This window comes from Lagopus muta, chromosome 5 (genome assembly GCF_023343835.1).
Source record: "Lagopus muta isolate bLagMut1 chromosome 5, bLagMut1 primary, whole genome shotgun sequence".
Lineage (NCBI taxonomy): Eukaryota > Metazoa > Chordata > Aves > Galliformes > Phasianidae > Lagopus > Lagopus muta.
In genome coordinates, this window is record NC_064437.1 from 20,216,195 (window position 1) to 20,237,585 (window position 21,391).

A 21,391-nucleotide genomic window follows, 5' to 3' on the forward strand; every position below is an offset into this window, starting at 1 on the left:
AGAGTCTAATGAAGGAGATGAAAGAGGTGAAGGAGACGGTGAAATTTTTGCGAACCCACCTAACTAAAGACGATGAACCTTCCTTCTTACGTGCACGATCAAAAATCTCAGCTGTTAGAGGCAGACGCTCTCCGGCTCAAGTAAGGAATAATACACCGCGAATTACCTTATGGTATTACCTACGTGACCATGGAGAAGACATGGGGAAGTGGCACGGTCAACCTACTCCTGTACTACGAGCCCGGGTGAAAGAATTACAAGGCAGATCTATCACCAGTGCAGTTGCTCCAGTTACCACAGGTAACGAATAGAGGGGCCCTGCCCTCAGTCAGGGGGGGGAAAGGGATAATAGAGTATATTGGACTGTGTGGATTCGATGGCCTGGCACATCAGAACCACTGAAATATAAGGCCCTGGTGGACACTGGTGCACAGTGCACTCTGATGCCCTCAAGTCACCAAGGGACAGAATCAATCCATATTTCTGGAGTGACTGGGGGCTCTCAAGAATTGACTGTGTTGGAGGCTGATATAAGCCTCACTGGTAAGGACTGGCAAAAACATCCTATTGTGACGGGCCCAGGGGCTCCATGTATACTAGGGATTGATTATCTCAGAAGGGGGCATTTCAAGGATCCTAAGGGGTATCGATGGGCCTTTGGAATAGCTGCTGTGGACACAGACAACATTAAGCAGCTGTCTGTTTTGCCTGGCCTGTCAGAAGATCCATCTGTTGTGGGGCTGCTGCGAGTAAAAGAGCAACACGTACCGATTGCTACAAAAGTGGTGCACAGGCGTCAGTACCGCACCAACAGGGATTCTTTGCTCCCCATTCATAAGTTAATTCGTCAACTAGAGCGCCAGGGAGTGATCAGCAAAACTCACTCGCCTTTTAACAGCCCCATATGGCCAGTGCGTAAAGCCAGTGGAGAATGGAGGCTGACGGTGGACTACCGTGGCCTGAATGAAGTCACACCCCCACTGAGTGCTGCTGTGCCGGACATGTTAGAACTCCAGTATGAACTGGAGTCAAAAGCGGCCAAATGGTATGCCACCATTGACATTGCTAATGCCTTCTTTTCCATCCCTTTGGCCAAAGAATGTAAGCCACAGTTTGCTTTCACATGGAGGGGCATTCAGTATACCTGGAACCGTTTGCCCCAGGGGTGGAAACACAGCCCGACCATTTGCCATGGGTTGATCCAAACTGTATTGGAACAGGGCAGTGCTCCTGAGCACCTGCAGTACATTGATGATATCATTGTGTGGGGCGATACAGCAGAAGAAGTCTTCACAAAAGGAGAGAGAACGATCCAAATTCTTCTGAGTGCTGGTTTTGCTATTAAGCGAAGCAAAGTGAAAGGACCTGCCCAGGAGATTCAGTTCCTAGGCATAAAGTGGCAAGATGGCCGTCGTCACATCCCGACAGATGTGATCGACAAAATCACTGCCATGTCTCCACCCACTAGCAAAAGAGAGACACAATCTTTTCTGGGTGCAGTGGGCTTTTGGAGAATGCATGTTCCAAACTACAGCCTCATTGTAAGCCCCCTTTATTATGTGACGCGAATGAGAAATGAGTTTACATGGGGCCCTGAGCAGCAGCAGGCTTTTGAACAGATTAAACAGGAGATAGCCCGTGCCGTGGCCCTAGGGCCAGTACGGACTGGACAGGGTATAAAGAACATCCTCTACACTGCTGCTGGAGAGAACGGTCCCACTTGGAGTTTGTGGCAAAGAGCCTCAGGAGAGACCCGAGGCCGACCCCTGGGATTCTGGAGTCGGGCATACAGAGGGTCTGAAGAGCACTACACTCCAACTGAGAAGGAGATCTTAGCCGCTTATGAAGGGGTTCGGGCTGCTTCCGAAGTAGTTGGTACTGAAACACAGCTCCTTCTGGCACCACGACTGCCAGTGCTGAACTGGATGTTTAAAGGAAAGGTTCCCTCCACCCATCATGCTACTGATGCCACTTGGAGTAAGTGGATTGCACTGATTACACAACGAGCACGGATGGGGAACCTCAGCCGTCCAGGAATCCTAGAGGTCATCATGGACTGGCCTGAAGGTAAAAAGTTTGGAATACCACCAGGAGAAGAAGTATCACGTGCTAAAGAAGCCCCACCATACAATGAACTACCAGAGAATGAAAAGAAATATGCCCTGTTCACAGATGGATCGTGTCGTATTGTGGGAAAGCATCGCAGATGGAAATCTGCTGTGTGGAGCCCCACACGACAAGTTGCAGAGGCCACTGAAGGGAAAGGCGAATCAAGCCAATTTGCAGAGGTAAAGGCTGTCCAACTGGCCTTAGATGTCGCTGAACGGGAGAGGTGGCCAATGCTCTATCTTTACACTGACTCATGGCTGGTAGCAAATGCCTTATGGGGGTGGTTACAGCAGTGGGAGCAAAATAACTGGCAAAGAAGGGGTAAACCTATTTGGGCTGCTGAACTGTGGAAGGACATTGCTGCCCGAACAAAGACTATGGTTGTAAAGGTGCGCCATGTAGATGCTCATGTGCCCAAGAGTCGGGCTACTGAAGAACAGCAAAATAACCATCGGGTAGACCGAGCTGCCAAAATTGAGATGGCTCAAATAGACCTGGACTGGCAGAACAAGGGTGAATTATTTCTGGCTCGGTGGGCCCATGAGACCTCAGGTCATCAAGGGAGAGATGCAACATACAAATGGGCTAGAGACCGAGGGGTGGACTTAACTATGGATGCCATTGCACAGGTTATTCATAACTGTGAAACATGTGCCATCATCAAACAAGCCAAGAGGATGAAACCTCTGTGGGAGGAAGGGCGATGGCAAAAGTACAAATATGGGGAGGCATGGCAGGTTGATTATATCACCTTGCCACGATCTCGCAATGGTAAGCATTATGTGCTTACTATGGTGGAGGCAACCACTGGGTGGCTGGAAACATATGCAGTACCCCATGCTACCGCCCGAAACACCATACTGGGTCTCGAGAAACAAGTCCTGTGGCGACATGGCACCCCGGAAAGGATTGAGTCAGATAATGGGACTCATTTCAAAAATTCTCTTGTAAATACTTGGGCCAAAGATCATGGCATCGAGTGGATTTACCATATTCCCTATCATGCACCAGCCTCTGGTAAAATTGAACGATACAATGGATTGTTAAAAACGATGCTAAAAGCACTGGGTGGCGGAACATTTAAGCACTGGGAGAAGCATTTGGCAGAAGCCACCTGGTTAGTCAATACCAGAGGATCTATTAATCGTGATGGTCCTAATCAATCCAGTTCCCTACATACCGTAGAGGGAGATAAAGTCCCTGTTGTACATGTAAAGAACATGTTAGGAAAGGCAGTTTGGGTTCTTCCAGCTTCTGGAAAGGGCAAACCTCTCCGTGGTACAGTTTTTGCCCAGGGACCAGGATCCACTTGGTGGGTAATGCAGAAGAATGGAGATGTCAAGTGTGTACCACAAGGAAACTTGATGCCGGGGGAGTGCAGTTACTAATTCTATGTATATGTATATAGCCATGTGTGCATTTTAATCATTTTTTTGTTTGTTTGTATATATGTATATATATTTTAAGCATGATGTAACGATGTAGAATAAGGGGTGGAATGTCATGGTTCTATGTTTTTCGTTTTTGTTTTTGGGTTTCAGTATTCCACATCAAAACATCATGTAGTGTACGGGGCATTAAAGTGTCACTGCCCCAATCCCAGCTACCTATCCCTGTACATTACAGAAGTCACGGGATCTGGCCCTTCCGGGTGGGGGGGGCGCGCTCTTGCTGCCTTGCAGTGGGTGCAGGAGGGTGCTTTCCTAGCCGTTCCAAGCTTTTCAGGTTTGAATCGGTCCCGGGAACTCTCTCTCTCTCTCATCTTGTCTGATTTATTAATCTCAATTTCAATTAAATTGTATATATTGTGTTATCTTGTATTCCAACATTATAGTAAAATAAGTTTTCCTCCATAGATTGTTGCCGCTGTTCTTTTCCTCCCTTCCTTCCTTCCCATTTTGTGGGACTGGGGTGGGGGGGGGGGAGGGTAGAGGCCTGTCGCCCCTGTCACGGACATAGATTGATCTGGTCAAATCCGTGACAAGACAATATCTTGAATTACCATACATTAGAATAAAAGGCAAAAACTCCAACTTTTATTACCTGAGTACCCAAAGGAAAACTTTATTAAAGCTAGAAAGCTGAACATCTGCACAGGGATGTCAAAACCTGGAAGTCAGTACTGCAATAATACAGCATGATATGGACACCATTAGAAAGTGATATAGAATTCTCATTCAAGAGGAAACATCACAGTACATTTCTTAGTCACAGCTAATAGGCAATACACATGACTGTCTTGTAGTCTATCTGATCATCCAAAACATACAATAAATATAAATCAGTGAACAATTATGCTAAAGAAAATTCTTACAATACTTGCACATTATAGATGCCTCAACATTTAGCATACTCAAGCAATACTTAAAGATAAAATTCTCTGAAAACCTCTGATGTGCTAAACGAATAGCCTACCTGGGAGTGCCAGTTATTCTGTAAACAGAAGACTTCAGATCAGACTGCCCCGCACATGGGCCTGCTATTTTAATGAAATACTGGTTTAGACAAACTCAAGTTGTGACCCTCATCTGTTACTATTTGACTTACAGTATTGCTGGCAGTACAAGACAAAGTCCTGAAGACATTTTAATGCCAGATTTGTGAAGAAAACCAAATTCCTTGTTCTGTAGATCCTGTATTTTGATGACTATCAAGTGAAATTGAAAAAAAAAAAAAACCAAAAAAAAACACTTCTCTCCCTCTCCCATGTACAGAGGGCAGCAATCCAACACTTCTCAAAGAAAGGCATCCCACTGAGCTGTGCACCACAGAATTCGTTTTCACCTTGCCTGTTCTCAAAGTCAACCTTTGTTTTCACATTTTATCACTGATTTCCATGCAGACTTAGTTGTATTGATACCAGTTACTAGCATTATACTATCAGTTCAATGCAAGACTAGAAAACCATAAACGAAATAGAAAAAAAAGTGCTGAACCATGTGATTTCCTTTAATATATTCCAACTTCCTTTTTTAATCGCAAACCATTACTTTGTCCAAGAGACTATGATAATACGACAAGCGATTACGCTATGCCTAGTCACCAGCAGACTTGCAGTGTGTTTCTTTAAACTGAAAAGCACCATCTACGTAAATGTCATTGTAAGAAACAGAGGAGGAGAGGTAGGAGTTGCACTGTAGGAGAAAATTACTTATCATCCTTTTGGAAAAGATATTTCTGGTAACATACATTATCACAGCATGCCTACACACAGATCGGGACATCTCTACTTTATTGGGGTTGGTGCACATAGACATGGCTAACTTTCAGATAACTTAACTGAAACACTTTCAACAAGCATCTCCAAGCACTCAACTCTACTTATCTTCAGGTAACACAAAGGAGGAAAGAGATGTTACGCTGCTCTATGTCGACAGAGCTTTGTGGATGGATGCATTCTGCTCAGCACTAACTTCTCTTCCCCTGCCACCCAGCCCTCATTCCAAATCCACCCAGCCCTCATCTTGAGCCACCTAATCTCTCCCATTTTGCCTCAAACCTGAATCCTGCTGGTCTTTTTTGGAGCTGTTCTCAATACGTTGACCAGGAAGGAAGCTCATCACAACTCAGATTTTGGCAAGCATTTCAGTCTTCCCTTTGGCAGATGAGTAAATTTGACTCTCCCTCATCCAGTCTCACAGCTATTTCCAATACACTTGTAAAAACTTGTACAAGAAAGAATTGGTAAGATAACCAGGAGAATATAGATATGGGCTATCCAATAAATGGAACAATAGAGAGAAACAAAATATCACTTGACTTGAATTAAGTTTGCAAATTCAGACCATATTTTAAATTGTTTTGAAAGACAAGTTAGGAAAGATACTGAAAGGGTACAAAGAATAACAAAAACAGTAATGTACATCTTCAGAAAAACTTAAAAGGTAAACAGGTAAACGTAGTCAGTGGTTACACCAGAAGAATGGCATTTTTCCAGATCAAATAATTTTCAGAGAAAATATAGAAAACTACAGTTTGGATAAGATAAAAAGGGGAGTACAATCAAAGAAATAGTAGTAATAAATTTTCAAATATTAGGAAATTAGTCTTGCATGATTTGAACTTCAGTTTATTCACAAAGATGCTAAGATAATCATATATATAAATATATATATATATAATATATATATCATATATAATAACAGCAATTATGAACCAAGACCTTCATACAGGAAAGAAGGGTGAAATTGGAATGAAAAACTGGCAATTTTTACCCCAGAGAATGTAATAGCATCAGCAGTCTTTTGTGCTGCTGTTTTACCTTTCAGCCTTAAAAAGATGATTGGTTGCTGATAGTGTTGACAACTGAGATCAACTCAAGCAAGATCAATTCTAACAGTGGCCTGATTAACAAGACCTCTAGCCGAGCCATCCTGGAAGAGATCGCATGTTTTAAAAGAACTGTATATGCAAAAGAGACCCCCAGTAATTCTGTAGGTAGCCCTCCTTAATTATATTCAATGTTAAGCTGGTGGAAATTACGTTAGTAACAATGACATTTTATAGGTGAATTTTGTTAAGAAAGACAAAAGGGGTGACAGGAGATGCACGTTTACATTAAGACATTAAAGCACAGTCACCGATCTGTCTCAAAAGCATAACCTCATTTTCATATTAAGCATTTTACTGATAAGCAAGTTTATTTATCAATTCACAGACAAGACATTAATCATGACTCCTCGATGAAGTACATAAAGCTATGGCTAAGGTAGCTCATTTAACAGGAGCACGTAGCATCACTCATTTTAGTTCCCTCAAGGATGTATTTATTCCTTCCATTTCTATCAGCTGTTCAATACTCGATTTCCCACAGTTCATCTGCTGCACGTGCTACTGCTTCCAGGGTCACAAAAGGCAACCTCTTCTTAACTGGCTTGCACTGTCACTTATAGTTAATTCAATCGGGGGGAATGTGCAGCACTAATACATGATTGCTACAATGTCTAGTCCTAAAATATTTTCTTCTAATAATTTCAGGGGAGCAGAGATGTAAATAATGCAATATGAAAGACAGCTCATATATCTGAACTGTACTCTGTTTTCTGCTAAGACCAGTTGTCTCTTGTACTTTTTTGTCTCTTCTGAAGACTGTATTAATTATTAATAGCCTTTGGACTACCTGAAAGACTGTCAATTTCATGGATAAGCTACATCTTGAGTTCAGAGACTAGAGCAAATAACAAAAAAGTGTACAAAAGAACAATTCACAAAACAATTTAAGAGGATCTTTCTGCATATGTTGCGTTATTCTTTCAGCAACAGCAAGAACACTGGGGACATTCCAAGAGAATAGAAACAATAACAGTGGAATGAATATGTTTTTTGAAAGTCAGCAGACAACACAGATAATTATAAGGACACGTATCCCCCTGCTCCCATGCAAAATCATTTCAAGGACAAAAAGTAGCTTGATTTGTTAAAATAAGATAACACTAATTCAAAATGAATGAATGGAACTTAAGTACTTCTAAAAACTCAGCTATAAATGTAACTGAAAAATGTAGGGCATCTGATGATGCTAATAGATTCTCATTAAACACAATTTTTAATGCTAGATACATGAAATAGTTTTATAATCTGATCAGCTAAACTGACAATTCAACTCTAAACCCTAAATGATGTATGAATACACAAACCTTGAAAAGAAACACCACAGGTTTGACTTATCTCACCATTCTTTACCATTTAGTTTTCTCAATAATCTGAAATAAAGTCTCTTCAGTGATCGGGTTTGAAGGGAATGCAAAATCAGTGGGAAAGGTAGCTGAGCAAGAGGACAGAGCAAAGTAGTAAAGCAAGCAGGGCAGGAAGAGCTGAGAAGAGAATCACATAAGCCACAGTGAAATGGAAGACTCTGCTTTAGCTCAATAAAAAACAGAAAAGCAAGCTATATTTATAATAAAGTTGCTTTCTTCTTTAATAAAAGCTTAAACTTGCTTGAGAAAAAGAACCTATTTGACACTACAGCTATATGTATGATAAGAGCATAATTGTGTTTAAGTCATTAAGACATCAAATTTGTTTAAGCAATCAAGCAATTTCCCTTCCCTAGAACCGGTATAGGCCAATAACACCAAGCCATATGTAGCCTGCAACAGAAGTTCTCAGTCTCCGGATGTTCTGGGGAAAAATCAGACAAATTACCCCTCCATGCCCAGAGCCATATGGAAATATTTACTCTTTTTCCAAAAGTACTTTATAGTTTTGTAGTGTATGTGTGTTCTGACTTAAAGAAAGCACAATCTGTGGTTCCAACTAAAGGCAACAATTAAAAGCAAAGAAAAAAACCCCAAGACACAGGAGACAACACCTGGGGACACCGTAACACCTACGAAGACACCAGAATTAGTTAATTATGATAACAATTTCTGTTTCTCATACTAAAACTGATAGCAAGTTCAGTAACTGAACTGAGCAGGACTTTCAGCATCAGTGTTTTCAGCAGTTCTTCATTAGAATCTGTGCTTCCCTCTTCATCAATTCCATTACTGTCTTATGTTACTTTGCCATCACCACACTATGAATTGTTTTCTATTTCTTCCTATTGTGGAAAATACAACCAAAAAAGGAGTTTGAAAACTCTCATTATTTCACATATATATATTAAGACAAATTTCTTCAAATTACTTTAAGTAATTTAGCAGTACAGAAGCTTTGAAGTTTCCTGATAGAATGATATCCTGAATTACACTGGATTACAGCTTTTCCATGAAAATTTACATAATTTTTTTTGCTTCATATATACAAACATGCCTTTACAGAAAACTTCTAAGTAAGAGCTGCTGTGGTTTTTTTTTTTTGTTTTTTGGTTTTTGTTTTTTTTTTTTGTTTTTTTTTTTTTCCTCTTTTTTTAAAGGGGAGTGGGGAGAAGTACAGAATCTGGAATAGAGAAAAAAAGTTATTCCAAACTGAATTTCCCTTTCTTTCATCAGCTTCTAATCTATTCCATTGCTCTCCTTTTATCTATTAGGATATAATCCCACTCAGTCCTCTCAGCATCTTCTCCCCCTATAGAGCAATAAAGGTATCAATATAACAAAACTATTGGAAGCGAGTGGAGCTCCTTACAGATTATTCATCCCTTCATAAAACACAAATTCATCATTCAAGTTTACAGAACTACTACTACATAATGGAATAGGAAGCCTTTACAAATGTTTATTTCCCTTCACTGCATGCCCTTCAGAAATCAAGCACAGGTTTTTTCCACCAAAGCATGTGGTACTGATCGAAGCATATTCAACTTCTAAATAATAACACGGAGCAAAGTGACCAAAAAAAGGGCTATGCCTGTCTTCTGCAACAATTTAGGATGGAAAACAGTGAAGTAGCTGGTCAGAAGAAAGGGACTGAGATTAGAGCCCATAAGCACCTGAATACGAGCATACAATGTCACCCTGTCAGCTACATGTCAGCTGCAGTCTGTGTGTACATGTGAAAGAGAGAGAGACAGAGAGAGAACACTGCATACCAGAGTTTGTAAAACGCATCCTGTATCTGTTGAGCCCTACAACCTCAACAAGGTCCCAGTTCGTAACCTGGGTCCAGTTTTCAGGGGACAGAATAAACTGTTCTCCACGTTTACAGAGACTGCACAATAAGAGGCTGATCCTGCAAAAAGTTAACTAAGGTAAAGGCAACAAAGATTTTCATGTTATGATACAACAGCACAGAGCACACTGTCACCGTAGTACGTAAGTGAGAACAGACTACCAGGTTCCTGTACGTGGATTACGAAATGCAGATCAGCAGCATTCTTTTGTACTGCATCGAAACAGTTGCCTCATTACAGTGAGTCCCAACTGTATTTCTGTATTCCTTCAGCATTCGATGTGGTTTTGTGTCTCACCACGTGTCTATGTACTGCACTGAGCTGGTAGTGAGGCTCTCCTTCTGTTTACATGACAGATCCGTACCTCCTGCTAAATGCGGCTCACTATTTCCCATAATAGGAAGAAAGGCTGCTCCTAACGAACCAACTGCATACTACAAACATGTAGGATCGTTAGCTCTCCACTATCCATCAGAAGCATATTAGCAAAGTCTTCTCTTCACATAATATAAACAAACCCATGAAGAAAAAATCTCCTAGGTAGTCTGCAAAACAATTCATAGATTTTCCTTTCAGAAGCAGCTCAGTTACAGAAGAACATTTCTGAACACTTCTAAATATATGAAAAGTTTATTAATAAAGAAAGACAAAGAAAGGTCATAGAAGCAAACTCGCAACCAAAAGCTGAAAAGCAGTACTTAAGCAGCATCACTAAAACAGAGAGAACATAATTTTAACTGTTTAATAAAGTAATACTTCTTCCCAGATGAATTAAAATACTTCCCAACCAGTTCAGAAACCATTTCTCATACGGAATCTGGCACCCTTCAGAAGCTTAAATTCTTCACAGTTTTATTTGTCTCTCCTTTTATCTGTTTTCCCTTGTGAGGCTCTGGGATTTTTCTGTTTTCGTTGTCTCCCCTCCCCTTCTTTGTGTGACATAAACAGCAGAGTAAGAAGGAACACAGAACAAGAATGCAATCAGAATATTTTTGGTTCAAGACTTCAGAGTGCTTAAGGCAGAAGAATACCAACTACTTTTTTAGCCATAGCAGCATTCAATTTCCTAATGAGCAAGGAAGTGAACAAAACAGAGCCCAAACCAATGCACTACTTGAATTCTTCATGAAAGAAGTATTACCTTCTCTCCAGGTATACCTCACTTTTTATCTCCCATTATCACTTCAACTACAGCAGTTTGGTTTTAGTATTACCACATATTAATTGAAGCAAGATGTGCTGCAATTATCTCTCCTCATTTAACACAAGAAGAAAAACAATCACCACAACTTCACATCAGAACAAGCATAAGGTACTTGGTCACTACTTCTGTATGTTGAACTTAACTTCCTTCCTCTGGCAAAAAAAAACAAAACTGAGTCCTTCATAAAGCAGGAATCTTACGGTGATTCGATAACATACTTTCAGTGCAATACAAATAACAGACTTTATCCAGTAGTTCTGTTCAGCCAAAAAGAATCCTACAAGGTGTTCTGAAGAACAATCGGATTCCATTATCTTACATGCAAGGATTTTTACTGCTAGAAATTTTAAGTATCAGATATATTGCTGGAATCACAAATGAGGCCAAAATCCTACTCAGACTTTCGTGCTGAAATAGAGGATGCAAGAGGGGGAAAATAAAAAACAAAATGAAAATTAAAACTAAAGAAATATAGAAAGCTTTCTGCTTTCTTTTATCGGGGATATTGAAAACATGAAAATAAGCAGGTTGCACTTCTATCATCCCAACACTAGAGTTCCTGGAAAGGAGCAGCAAACAATTCCTACCTTTCTACTTTGTAGGACAAAGCCAACCTGATGTCAAGACAACCTTGACACCAGGAGCTCAGCTGCCCTCTGTATTAGTTGCCACACCAGTTGGGAGGAGGTATTTCATGCAAATCTTATCAGTGCTGCAAAGGACGTTGCCATCACTTCATTCTTCTGCAAATTTCTGATATTGATATCTATGTGGTTCCTTAGAGTTAACTCCTACCAAGGCCTACTGTCTTTGATAAACAGATTTCAAAACTGATACCCTAAAAGTTAATGTTATCTCCCATAAGAAGTCTCTAATAAGTAATGGTCCTCTACAATTTTTTCTTTTCAGCTACTCACAGATTATGATGCCCATGGATCTAAATAAGCACAGAACAATCTAGCTATGAAACTTTATTTCGGCTGCAGTTTCTTTTGACAATAGCTCAGAGAGATACAAGGGTGACTCAACCTGACTACGGCCCATACTAATTATCTTCAGCACTGAAGAAAGCATGAAAAGCAAATAAACAGACATACCGACCTCTCAGAAAAATAACAGGTCTAGATTAAATACACTCTTCAGTCCCAGAAAATTAAGGAAATAAAACAACACCCAACAACTCATATTTACAATCTGCACTGGTTTTGTACACAAGAGGTTCTAGACAATTCTAGACAAGCACACTCTAGAAACAGCCCCAAAAATCACTGCTGTGATTTCCGTGAAACAGAAAAAAAACTGTAAGACAAACAATTCAAAAACAAGCAGCAGTAAGAGAGGGCAGAACAAAATACCCAGCCTATGAGTCATCGTAACAGCATGGCATACATGGGATACTAAGTTCTTAGCCAAGGTACCAGCAGAATAAGCATCATGAAAGTGTAGCAGATAACACCACCAACGTGCCAACAAATGCTTGTGCTCTAGGGCCTCGATATCTAGGCTACGTTTGAGATGCTGATTTACCATGTGAAACAGATATACCATCTCCCTTCAGTTACTATCATGCAAATACCTGACACAAGACCAGCAAAAACGTTGGATCACTCTTATCAAGGAAATGAGATCTCTGAAAGGAACCTGTACAAAGAAACTCAGTGTCTACAGAAGTAATCAAGAAAAAATATGGAACATCTCCATTGTATATTATTCCAGCCCAAAACCACAGTTGACCTAATCTGTGCAGTGCTTTAAACTCTGTAAGGCCTAAACCTAAGAATATAAAGCAATTCTAAGTTCAGGTTCTACTTCATCACTACATTTGCTTACTGTTTACTCTTTTGTGAAACATTCTCTTATGCAAGACACTTCAGTATCACAAGTCAGTTAACATTAAACTCTTTTGTTTTATCTTACATATTATTATGTCTACTGGCTCAAGTTGAGTGTGTGATCTTATATGCCCTCAACAAGCAAGTAATTCACAATTGCACAGAAATGGAAACTTGTTACATCATGCCTAAAACCAGAAAACAAATTCTTGAAGGCAGAGCCACATGCTATTCCTTTGCTCTGTGAAGTGTGTAGTATGCTTCTTGTTGCCTTGCAGAGTTGAAGGAATTCTGCAGCGTGAAAACACAGAGGCTGCAGCATGTAGCTACAAGCTCACTGGGTGAGCCGACGGAGTCCTTCATCAAGGATAAATATTCCTCTGGTGAGGGGCTGTCATTTCAAATGAATGCACTCTGTAAGAGATCAGAAATCTGGATTGCAGGATGAGTTAACTGTTTATTGCCTCTTGTCTTAGCCACAAAAAGATGCAGATCCTAGCTCTGAGTGCTTCTCTACTTCCACACGCTTCAGAGGCAATGACTAACTTAGCAGCAGACAGCAGAACAGCTGAACTGGTTAAGGCCCCAGGAATTGCCTCTACTCCGTACTACTAAGAGAATTATTGCCAGACTTCCTCACAAGAGACATTTTCAAAAAAGAAAATAATTTGCAGCTGAATGGATAAACAACTGAGATGACAGACTAGTACTTTTCATATTAAAAATCCATTTACACATACTACGTCTTGGCTTTTAGAAGGTAAAGATTTTTAACCCTACCAGCTATTATGAACTTATCGCTGCAGTTTCACTAGAGACACTCATTCCCTGAACATCTTGGATGACAAACTTCAGGTATATGGAGAATTTAAGTATTTCCTGATCAATGAGAGTAATTTTCCAAAGTAATTACTCATGGATGTAATTTTAAGATCATTGCCCAGCTGGTAAATGTTTTTTTTTCTGCAACGTTATTTTCCCAAATCAAAGTTCACGTTTACTCAGGAATTGTTTTTGACTGCACTACACTTAGTTACTTAGTGCAGGGCTCCTCATTTTTTCGTAATTATTTTCTTACTGAAACCATTATACATAGAAAAATTTGTAAGTACATTTTCTTGGAGATAGTATTTATATACACTATGTACTAACCTTTTTCTACTCATTAAGTTTTATTTAAGAAATAAATATTTAAAAATGCTTTTTGTTCCCAAGAAATATGCTCCCTTTAAAAAAATTGTGTGCTTTAAAACATACATGCATACACACACATATTAATTCCTTTTTCCTGCCTTTGTTATTGAATTCTGATACATTTTTGGTGCAAGTTTGGTAGTAGTCTGTAACATTACTGCATCTGTTTGCATTCTCTCCCTCCATCCTTTAATAAATATCTGTTTAAAACTAGCGAGTAATCATTTTTCACTACCATCCCCTGTAGCATCTGTGCAGACCAAAACACTGGGAAAGGTGTTACAACAAAGGTGCGATGACTTAAGGACCAGCACAATAGAAAAGTGCTATAAAGGAAGGGAAGAAGATTGCTCACTTGTATCAGAAGATTCCAGGTTTGCAGGGGAAAGCTTCATCAAGGAAGGATCTCCAGAAAAAGATCCTCCACCAGTGGCAGTCAGCCCTTAAATGAGCTCTAAGAGAGGTACAGCCAGGCTCCACCGCTTGCAGTCGCACAGCTCAATTGCCTTCACCTGTGCTCCCAGGGCTGACCAGGACCTTTCCCCAGGTGCTCAATCAATGGTTCAGGCTGTGACTCAACAGTTCCCATACCCCAACCTTGAAGTTTAATTGGACTTGGTCCTGACAGAAACAGTAGAGAAGTGCACAGCTTGGGTAACTACACAGCTTCAGTTTCTCTACAGAAGAGCAAGCTGCAGACAAAACACTGTTGTTTTTTTTAATTCTTTTTCCTAGGCAGCAGAAATTCATTACAGGGATTTGGAGGAGAGAAAACGTTGCTCAATTCCTCACTAAATCCAACTCCAACTTGAGAAAAACTGACAAAGATCACCACCGTCTAAATATCAAAATAATGATAAAGCCTCCTCAGGTTTGTCCTATAAGAGTATGCATATATATATATATTTGTAACATTAATATCTATATCTGAAAATAGTAAGATGACATAAGGATATTTTCCTCCTTTCCTCATGCATGAATTACTCACCTTGTGTATATATCTATTATGAAGGTTTAGGTCAGTTTTGCTTTTGAAATAAATGGTGTTGAAAAAAATCAGTATGGAAATATAAAAATTAATCTTGGCTTGAGCACTGATCTATGAATGTTACATTTGGAAACAAAAATTACTGCATAACTACCTGAACCAAGAGGAATTCTTAAGCTGTTGCTAATTTCTACAGTTGTCAAAGTTTGGGTGCAGAAGTGCCTTCTTAAAAGAACTGCTCATTGGTTTGGGGTTTTTTTTGGTGCGTTTTTTTTTTTTTTTTTTTTTTTTTAAATTTAATTTGAATCTGCCATCTGAAATAAATAGCTTTATTCACATTTTTGCAGCTTAGCTTTCAGAAAGTTTCTAAGCACAGGTAATTCTTTTTTTCCCCCCACTATCAGAGTAGAGATTTCAGAAGCACAAACACTGGTTCTTGGTTCAATCTTGTCTCAGTTCCAAGCTATTCCACAATTTTTGCAGTCCCCAAAGTCTAATGCAGCAGAGCCAAAACAACATCAATTTCCAACTGGAGTTACAACACGCTATTTGGTTCTTTTGCTCCCCTGCCAAGAATAAAAGTAACAGGAGGATCCTATCAAATATGACCTAACAAAAATACACACAGAATTAAAGTTTGAAGGGCTTGCAATACATGGAGAACAGAAATAGACATACCACTGAATATAATGTTATGACATATAATGTTATCTCAAGATGCAGTCTTTCAGGAACAGTTTAAATTACAATTTTTTAAATCAGAACAAGCCTTAAATAAAACCTGGCTTTCCATTGAACTGGAAAAACAAATCCAAGAAACAGAAATAAACCAGAGCCCACATCGACCTCCCTACCTCTACACAGGAGGGGCTTTAAGGAAAGCCTTTTACTCCTGTTACTGTCTGCTCATTTCCTAAGAGGGCCTCTCCCAAATTTATTCCACTGGAAGAAACCAATGAATATATTTGTAAATTACATACATGCACATACATGGAGGTATGTGCATACATACAGACATACTCACAAAAACTCGCAGCTTCTCAAATTACATGCCAATGCAGTCAAGTCAGCAATGACTGAGCAGCGAACTAGCATCCATCCTTACCCAGACACTTAAAGAACAAAACACATCCACCTCATAGGGCTTTTTTGTGTTTAAGTCCTCATTATATTAGGCACCTCCCAGAAAAAGGCCAGGCTATAGCTGTGTAGGCAATTAAGACGACCAAAATTTGACGTGCCTGATTTAGGAAATACTCTGGTTACATGTGAAGTAAACCAGAATTCATCACTGCAGCCATCACCTCGCTACAAACACGAACACAGCACAAGGAATTTCAAGTCTGTTGCCTGCAGCTACACACAAGTAAAGCAAGCTAGAGCAAACCATTCCATATTTCAACTTTCTTTCCTATTCTGCTAAGATAGCTCATCTCTTTTCAGTTCTAGAAATGCAATACATCTCTGCAGAAAACACTAAGCGTCCTCAAACAAACACCATCTTTTTCCTTTACTACAAGGAACACAAGCTAACCAATACAAAGATTACCATGCATTTTCCTATTAAATTACTTGGAATTAGACTGAGCACGGTTTAACACAATCTGGCCTAAGAGAGGAATGCATGAGTTAATTACACATACCAATCTTCTCTTCTACAAAATTGAAAAACCATTTCATGCTCTAGAACAGAATATGTAACTTACTATCCAAGACTTGGAGAAACTGTGACACGTGGAACACTAAGGAAATGGTATCAGAAGATATCAAGGGGATTATTTTAAGACCAGAAATAGTGTATCATTCTGTCAACTTTACAAACTGCAAAGGTTGATAATTCCAATTAAGATATAGCTCTGCTGGTAGGAACTTGCTGAGGGACATTGTTATGTTACAACAAATCACAACTCTTGGGCTCAGAATAAATTGAGACTCCACTTCCCACACTGTTTCTCTTCTAGCAACAATGCTAGACTTGGATACCCTCCTGCCCAAGTCACTTGGGTTTTCTGATGTTCTGTGTCACATGGCCTCTGCTCAGCTGCTTGCGAGCCAGCCTAACAGCATCACTTCTCTCATCTGATTCACTGATCAGAGAGCTGGGGCCCTCTTCTTGTGAGAGAGCTGGGGGTTTCCTTCCTGGAGAAGAGAAGGCTCTGGGGACCCAATTGTAAACCTTCACAATAAAGAGTACCTACAGGAAAGCTGGGAGCAGACTATCAGAGAAGAGAGGATAGATTTAGTTCAAACACAAGGAAAGAAATTATTTTCTGTGAGGGTGGTGAAGCACTGGCATAGAATGCCCAGAGAAGCTGTGGATACCCCATCCCTGGAGGCATTCAAAGCTAAGTTTGATGGATCTTTGGGCAATCTGATCTAGTGAGAGGTGTCCCTGATGTGGCAGGGTGTTAGAACTCAACTACCTTTAAGGTCCCTTCCAAACCAAGCCATTCTATTGTTCTAGGATTAGTTGTCAGCACCAAGATGGGGACAAGTGACCCAGGCAGAATTGGCAGAACAGTTATCTACAGATATCTGTTACAAGACTCATGCTTGAGTAACTGCTTGCTGGACTGCACCTAAACAATAAGAGAAAGCCACAAATATTCACCCAAGCACTAGGCAAATAAAAGACTGCCACTGAAATGGATTTCAAGTAACATAAGTGACTGAATTAAATGCTTGCAAACTAAGCTAGAGAACAGTGATGTATCACAACTGACAGCTCTGAGAAGAGATGCCTCTTACAATTGCTCTAGAAACAGATCAAATAAGAGTCATCAACTCCGGACTGCAAGTCAGTAACCTTCATCCCGAAATAATGAATGGCATTAAGTCACATAAAAACATGAACAGTCAGGAATTTTGTTTCTTTATCTCCTGAATGCTTTTATTTTCATGACCACATTAACGCAGCATCTCATGATAACTGTTGCAAATATTCTGAAGTGATATGAAGCTTTCAGACATTTTATTTGATATTCACAGCTTCTTTCACTGAGACACCATTTGTTCTTCATTGAGCTCCCCTTTCTAAAGGGAGACAGGAATCTCAAAAAGGCGGCTGGCAAAGTCTCAAGTTAACTGCACTCATTAATCAAACCGATTCACTGTTTAAACATAAAGAAATAATGCTTAGACTAGTTTTATTACACTAACGTTGAAATATTACTATCTTCAGCTGTTAAGCACTCTCTGAGAAGGAGTGAATTTTCCATCAAAAAATAAAAACAAAGCTGATGTAGGGTTCAGTCTTAATATCACACACTATCGTCACTTCTAAAAAGCCAAAAAATATGCAAATGAAGAGGTCTAACACTCCTAGGCAATTCCGCATGGAAGAGATCATTCAAGCTACCAATTAGTTGTTAGTTTCAGACCTCTGCAAAGCCCCTGCAACTTACCAACTAATAATAACTGATGAACTGAAAGGTTATCTTTAGTCATATTCTGCCATACGCTGGTTAGTCTGCTGACAACAAATAAACACATACTGCTACTGAGCTAATGATAAAAACATTGCCCTATTTTCACCCACCTTCGTTTTAGAAATAGCTACGTTTCACTGACCATAAAAGCATCAAAAGACTTCAAAACAGTTGTCAACCAATTACAGAGGACAGATTTAAACAAAAAAGATGATGGTAAGAACAGGCTTAAGTCTGAATTCAGCCAATGGATCACAGAAAACTTATGCAAGTCCTTTCTCTATTAGACATTTTGTTCCTTGTGCCCAATACACTTTAACCTGAAAATACCAGATTGTGCCACAAATACGTGAGTGAAGTAGAAACAGTAATTCTATTGCAATGTTGGAAAAAAGTGAGTGATTTCAAATGAACAGACTTGAGTAGAATTCTGTGTTTGAACGGATGTTGCCATCTCAGCCTTAGTAGTCTCATACTGTTTTCTATATTAAATAATAGGTTTAATTATTTTTAAATATCTCACTTCAAACATTACTCTATCAGAGTGTCCTTTTATACACAATCTAAAGGAAAGGACTAGCCAGCCATATGTAGCCACATTTCTACATTTTATTCTTTCAGCTCCAATTGAAGAAGAAAATCCATTGCTTTACTAGATTAGTACTAGAATCATCCATCTGTTGAACCAATGCTTTAATTAGCAAGTGTGGAAAGTATTATTAAGTCTTTACAAAAGAATATACTGCTGTTGTGTGTTTTACAATGACTTAATATGTAACTGGTGACTACTGAATGTTATTAGGTTGACTTGCCTGTATCATCAGAACTTGCTTTTCCTATTAAGTTTTTAACCAGAAATTTCTGTAAGGATGAAAAAAGAAATATCTGTGTTCAAACCACTTTCCAACAAGAAATACTCACTGCATTTAGCACTGCCATGGTCATATTAAAAGAAGTAACATTTGTACTCAGCAGAATGGTAGGTGTTTTTGAGCGTTAGCACTAAAAAAAAATACATATACATTCACAGCTATAAGGAGATGGAAACAAAAACAACCATAAGCCCCCCTGTAATTAATAGCATTCAAGAAAAATATTTCAACAAAGCCATGCATGTTAAAAAGAAACAGATATGCAGTTACAGGGAGTACACAATAAGGAACATAATAAACATTCAAAATTTGTCACTCACCATCTGAATAGGTTTTTTGTGAAGATCTCGTTCAGTCACCAATTTTTCTTGGTCAGTGACATAAAGGCCTTTTTGTGCCAGAGCTTGTATAACAGCATCATGACCTAAAAGTGGTTTTGCAGCATCACTTTTCAGAATAAGGCTCCCAGCACGACAGTAGAGTTCTGCAGATAGCAGCAAGTTAACTACAGGTGGTTTAATGTGCTCCTGGTCATACTGGTCTGTGTAAAATGGCTCTCGCAGTTCTTCTGGAACATTTTCTACAAAGACCAAAAATAATAAAGCGTATTAGAAAAAATACATATAGCACTAGGATTTGTTTGTTTGTTTAAACATATGGATTCACAGTTAAGTCACAAAAAACGTATTCAAGGGAAGGTGGAAACCTTTACTCAGTCATTGTAATGTAAAACGCCGGGAAAAAAACGCATACAAAGGTAGCAGTTCAACTATAAATAGAAACTTGAAAAAAAATATTCTGATGTCCACTCAGCAAAGGCCACACACCAGAAGGCCCATCTGTGGTTTACAGCATCATTTAAGGTTTCCTGGCTTCTCCAAATACCTGTCTAAAGATTCTGATTCTCTTCAGCAAAACGTTGTACGGGTCAGATGTACAAAGGCAAAACAACATCCACTTGAACACAAAACCTGTCTCTATTACCATAATAAAACAGAAATGGAACATGATATTCCAGTGAAGATAAATTCGAGAGACAAAAGGAGAAATCCCTGCTCAGCAGCCTTCTGGGTTTCATATATGCTAGGGAGGTTTGCTTATTGCTTTGCCAAGGGTCATACATCACAGCATGACGGCATTCAGCAGTTAAGCATGCAGCAGTGTATGTTTTAATAGAATTTAAAGAACGAAAGAAAAGATTGAAATACCATAGGTTTCCTTCTTCTGACAAAACGCTGAGCTCAAGTGTTACTTGCCTCTTCATGCCTCTTCATTTTGAGTTTCCTTGAAATTTTTTGTTTCAAAATGAACCTTAGTACCAACAGAAGGCTATGCGAGATTCTATCAAGTTTATACCGGGATATAAACTCCAAAATTGGCAGCTCAACATTATCTGCAATAGTTTTTCTAAAAACTTTACACAATACAATATAGAGGGAGTATATTTCTTACTGTCTATAGCAAATGTAAGTTATAAATTAATTCAAGATGGTATTAGATCAAATGAAATCAAGTCACCAGTGATGAGGAAAACTACTTGGAAGCGGTTTCAGTTTCAGATGCTGTATTTCCAGACGTGCTCTGCAAGATGCTCCCCTTTGTCTCTGTAACTATTTTTTTTTTTCTTTTTTCTTTTTTTTTTAATTAGTTAAGCCAAAGGCATTTATTATGGTAGAAAGCGCATGTGATTCTTTCCCTGAGCCCAAGTGGAAAAAAAGAGCGTAGGAAAACAGTGATGCAACTCTGTTTCTGCTCAATCCCTGTTTCCTCAGCTGAGCTGGCTAAGCAGCTGCACCGACAGGATTTGAAACAGAGGGTGGAGTCAATGGCCCAACACGGGTGAAACAGAAGAGAGGAAAAAACCCACAGAACACGTCAGTACGAGATAATGACAGATCATCTTCTTCCTCATACATATTCTATTACATCTCATATGCTTCCACTATGAGCTGTATGAAGCTCGCATGAACAGCAACCCTTTCTGAGCTGGAAGGTACCTCAGGTTTGCATTAGAACACACATAAAGGGGAATATTAACATGTAATTCTGTAAACATCATAAAGAAAGAAAAAATTGCTTAGACATTGCTTTTTGTCAATTTGTAACGTCAAGGAGAAGAGAGGTATAGTGTACTATTTGCTTAAACCATAAATAAAGCTAATATATCATAGAATACAAATCAAAATATGCTGCCAGCAAATCTAACTTGCCC

The 21,391-nt window shown here is 39.3% G+C and overlaps 1 protein-coding gene across 3 annotated transcripts in view; it reads right to left on the bottom strand.

Moving 5' to 3' along the window:
- Positions 1-21,391, bottom strand: part of CAMSAP2 (calmodulin regulated spectrin associated protein family member 2) — a 78,932-nt gene that overhangs the window by 48,924 nt on the left and 8,617 nt on the right. For 2 of the 3 annotated variants that reach the window (XM_048944565.1, XM_048944564.1), the window contains exon 2: positions 19,500-19,759. In XM_048944565.1, the coding sequence (XP_048800522.1) occupies positions 19,500-19,759 (260 nt within the window). Of the gene's footprint in view, positions 1-14,246; positions 14,369-19,499; positions 19,760-21,391 lie in introns of those variants that run through there. The other variant, XM_048944566.1, reaches the window with a different exon arrangement.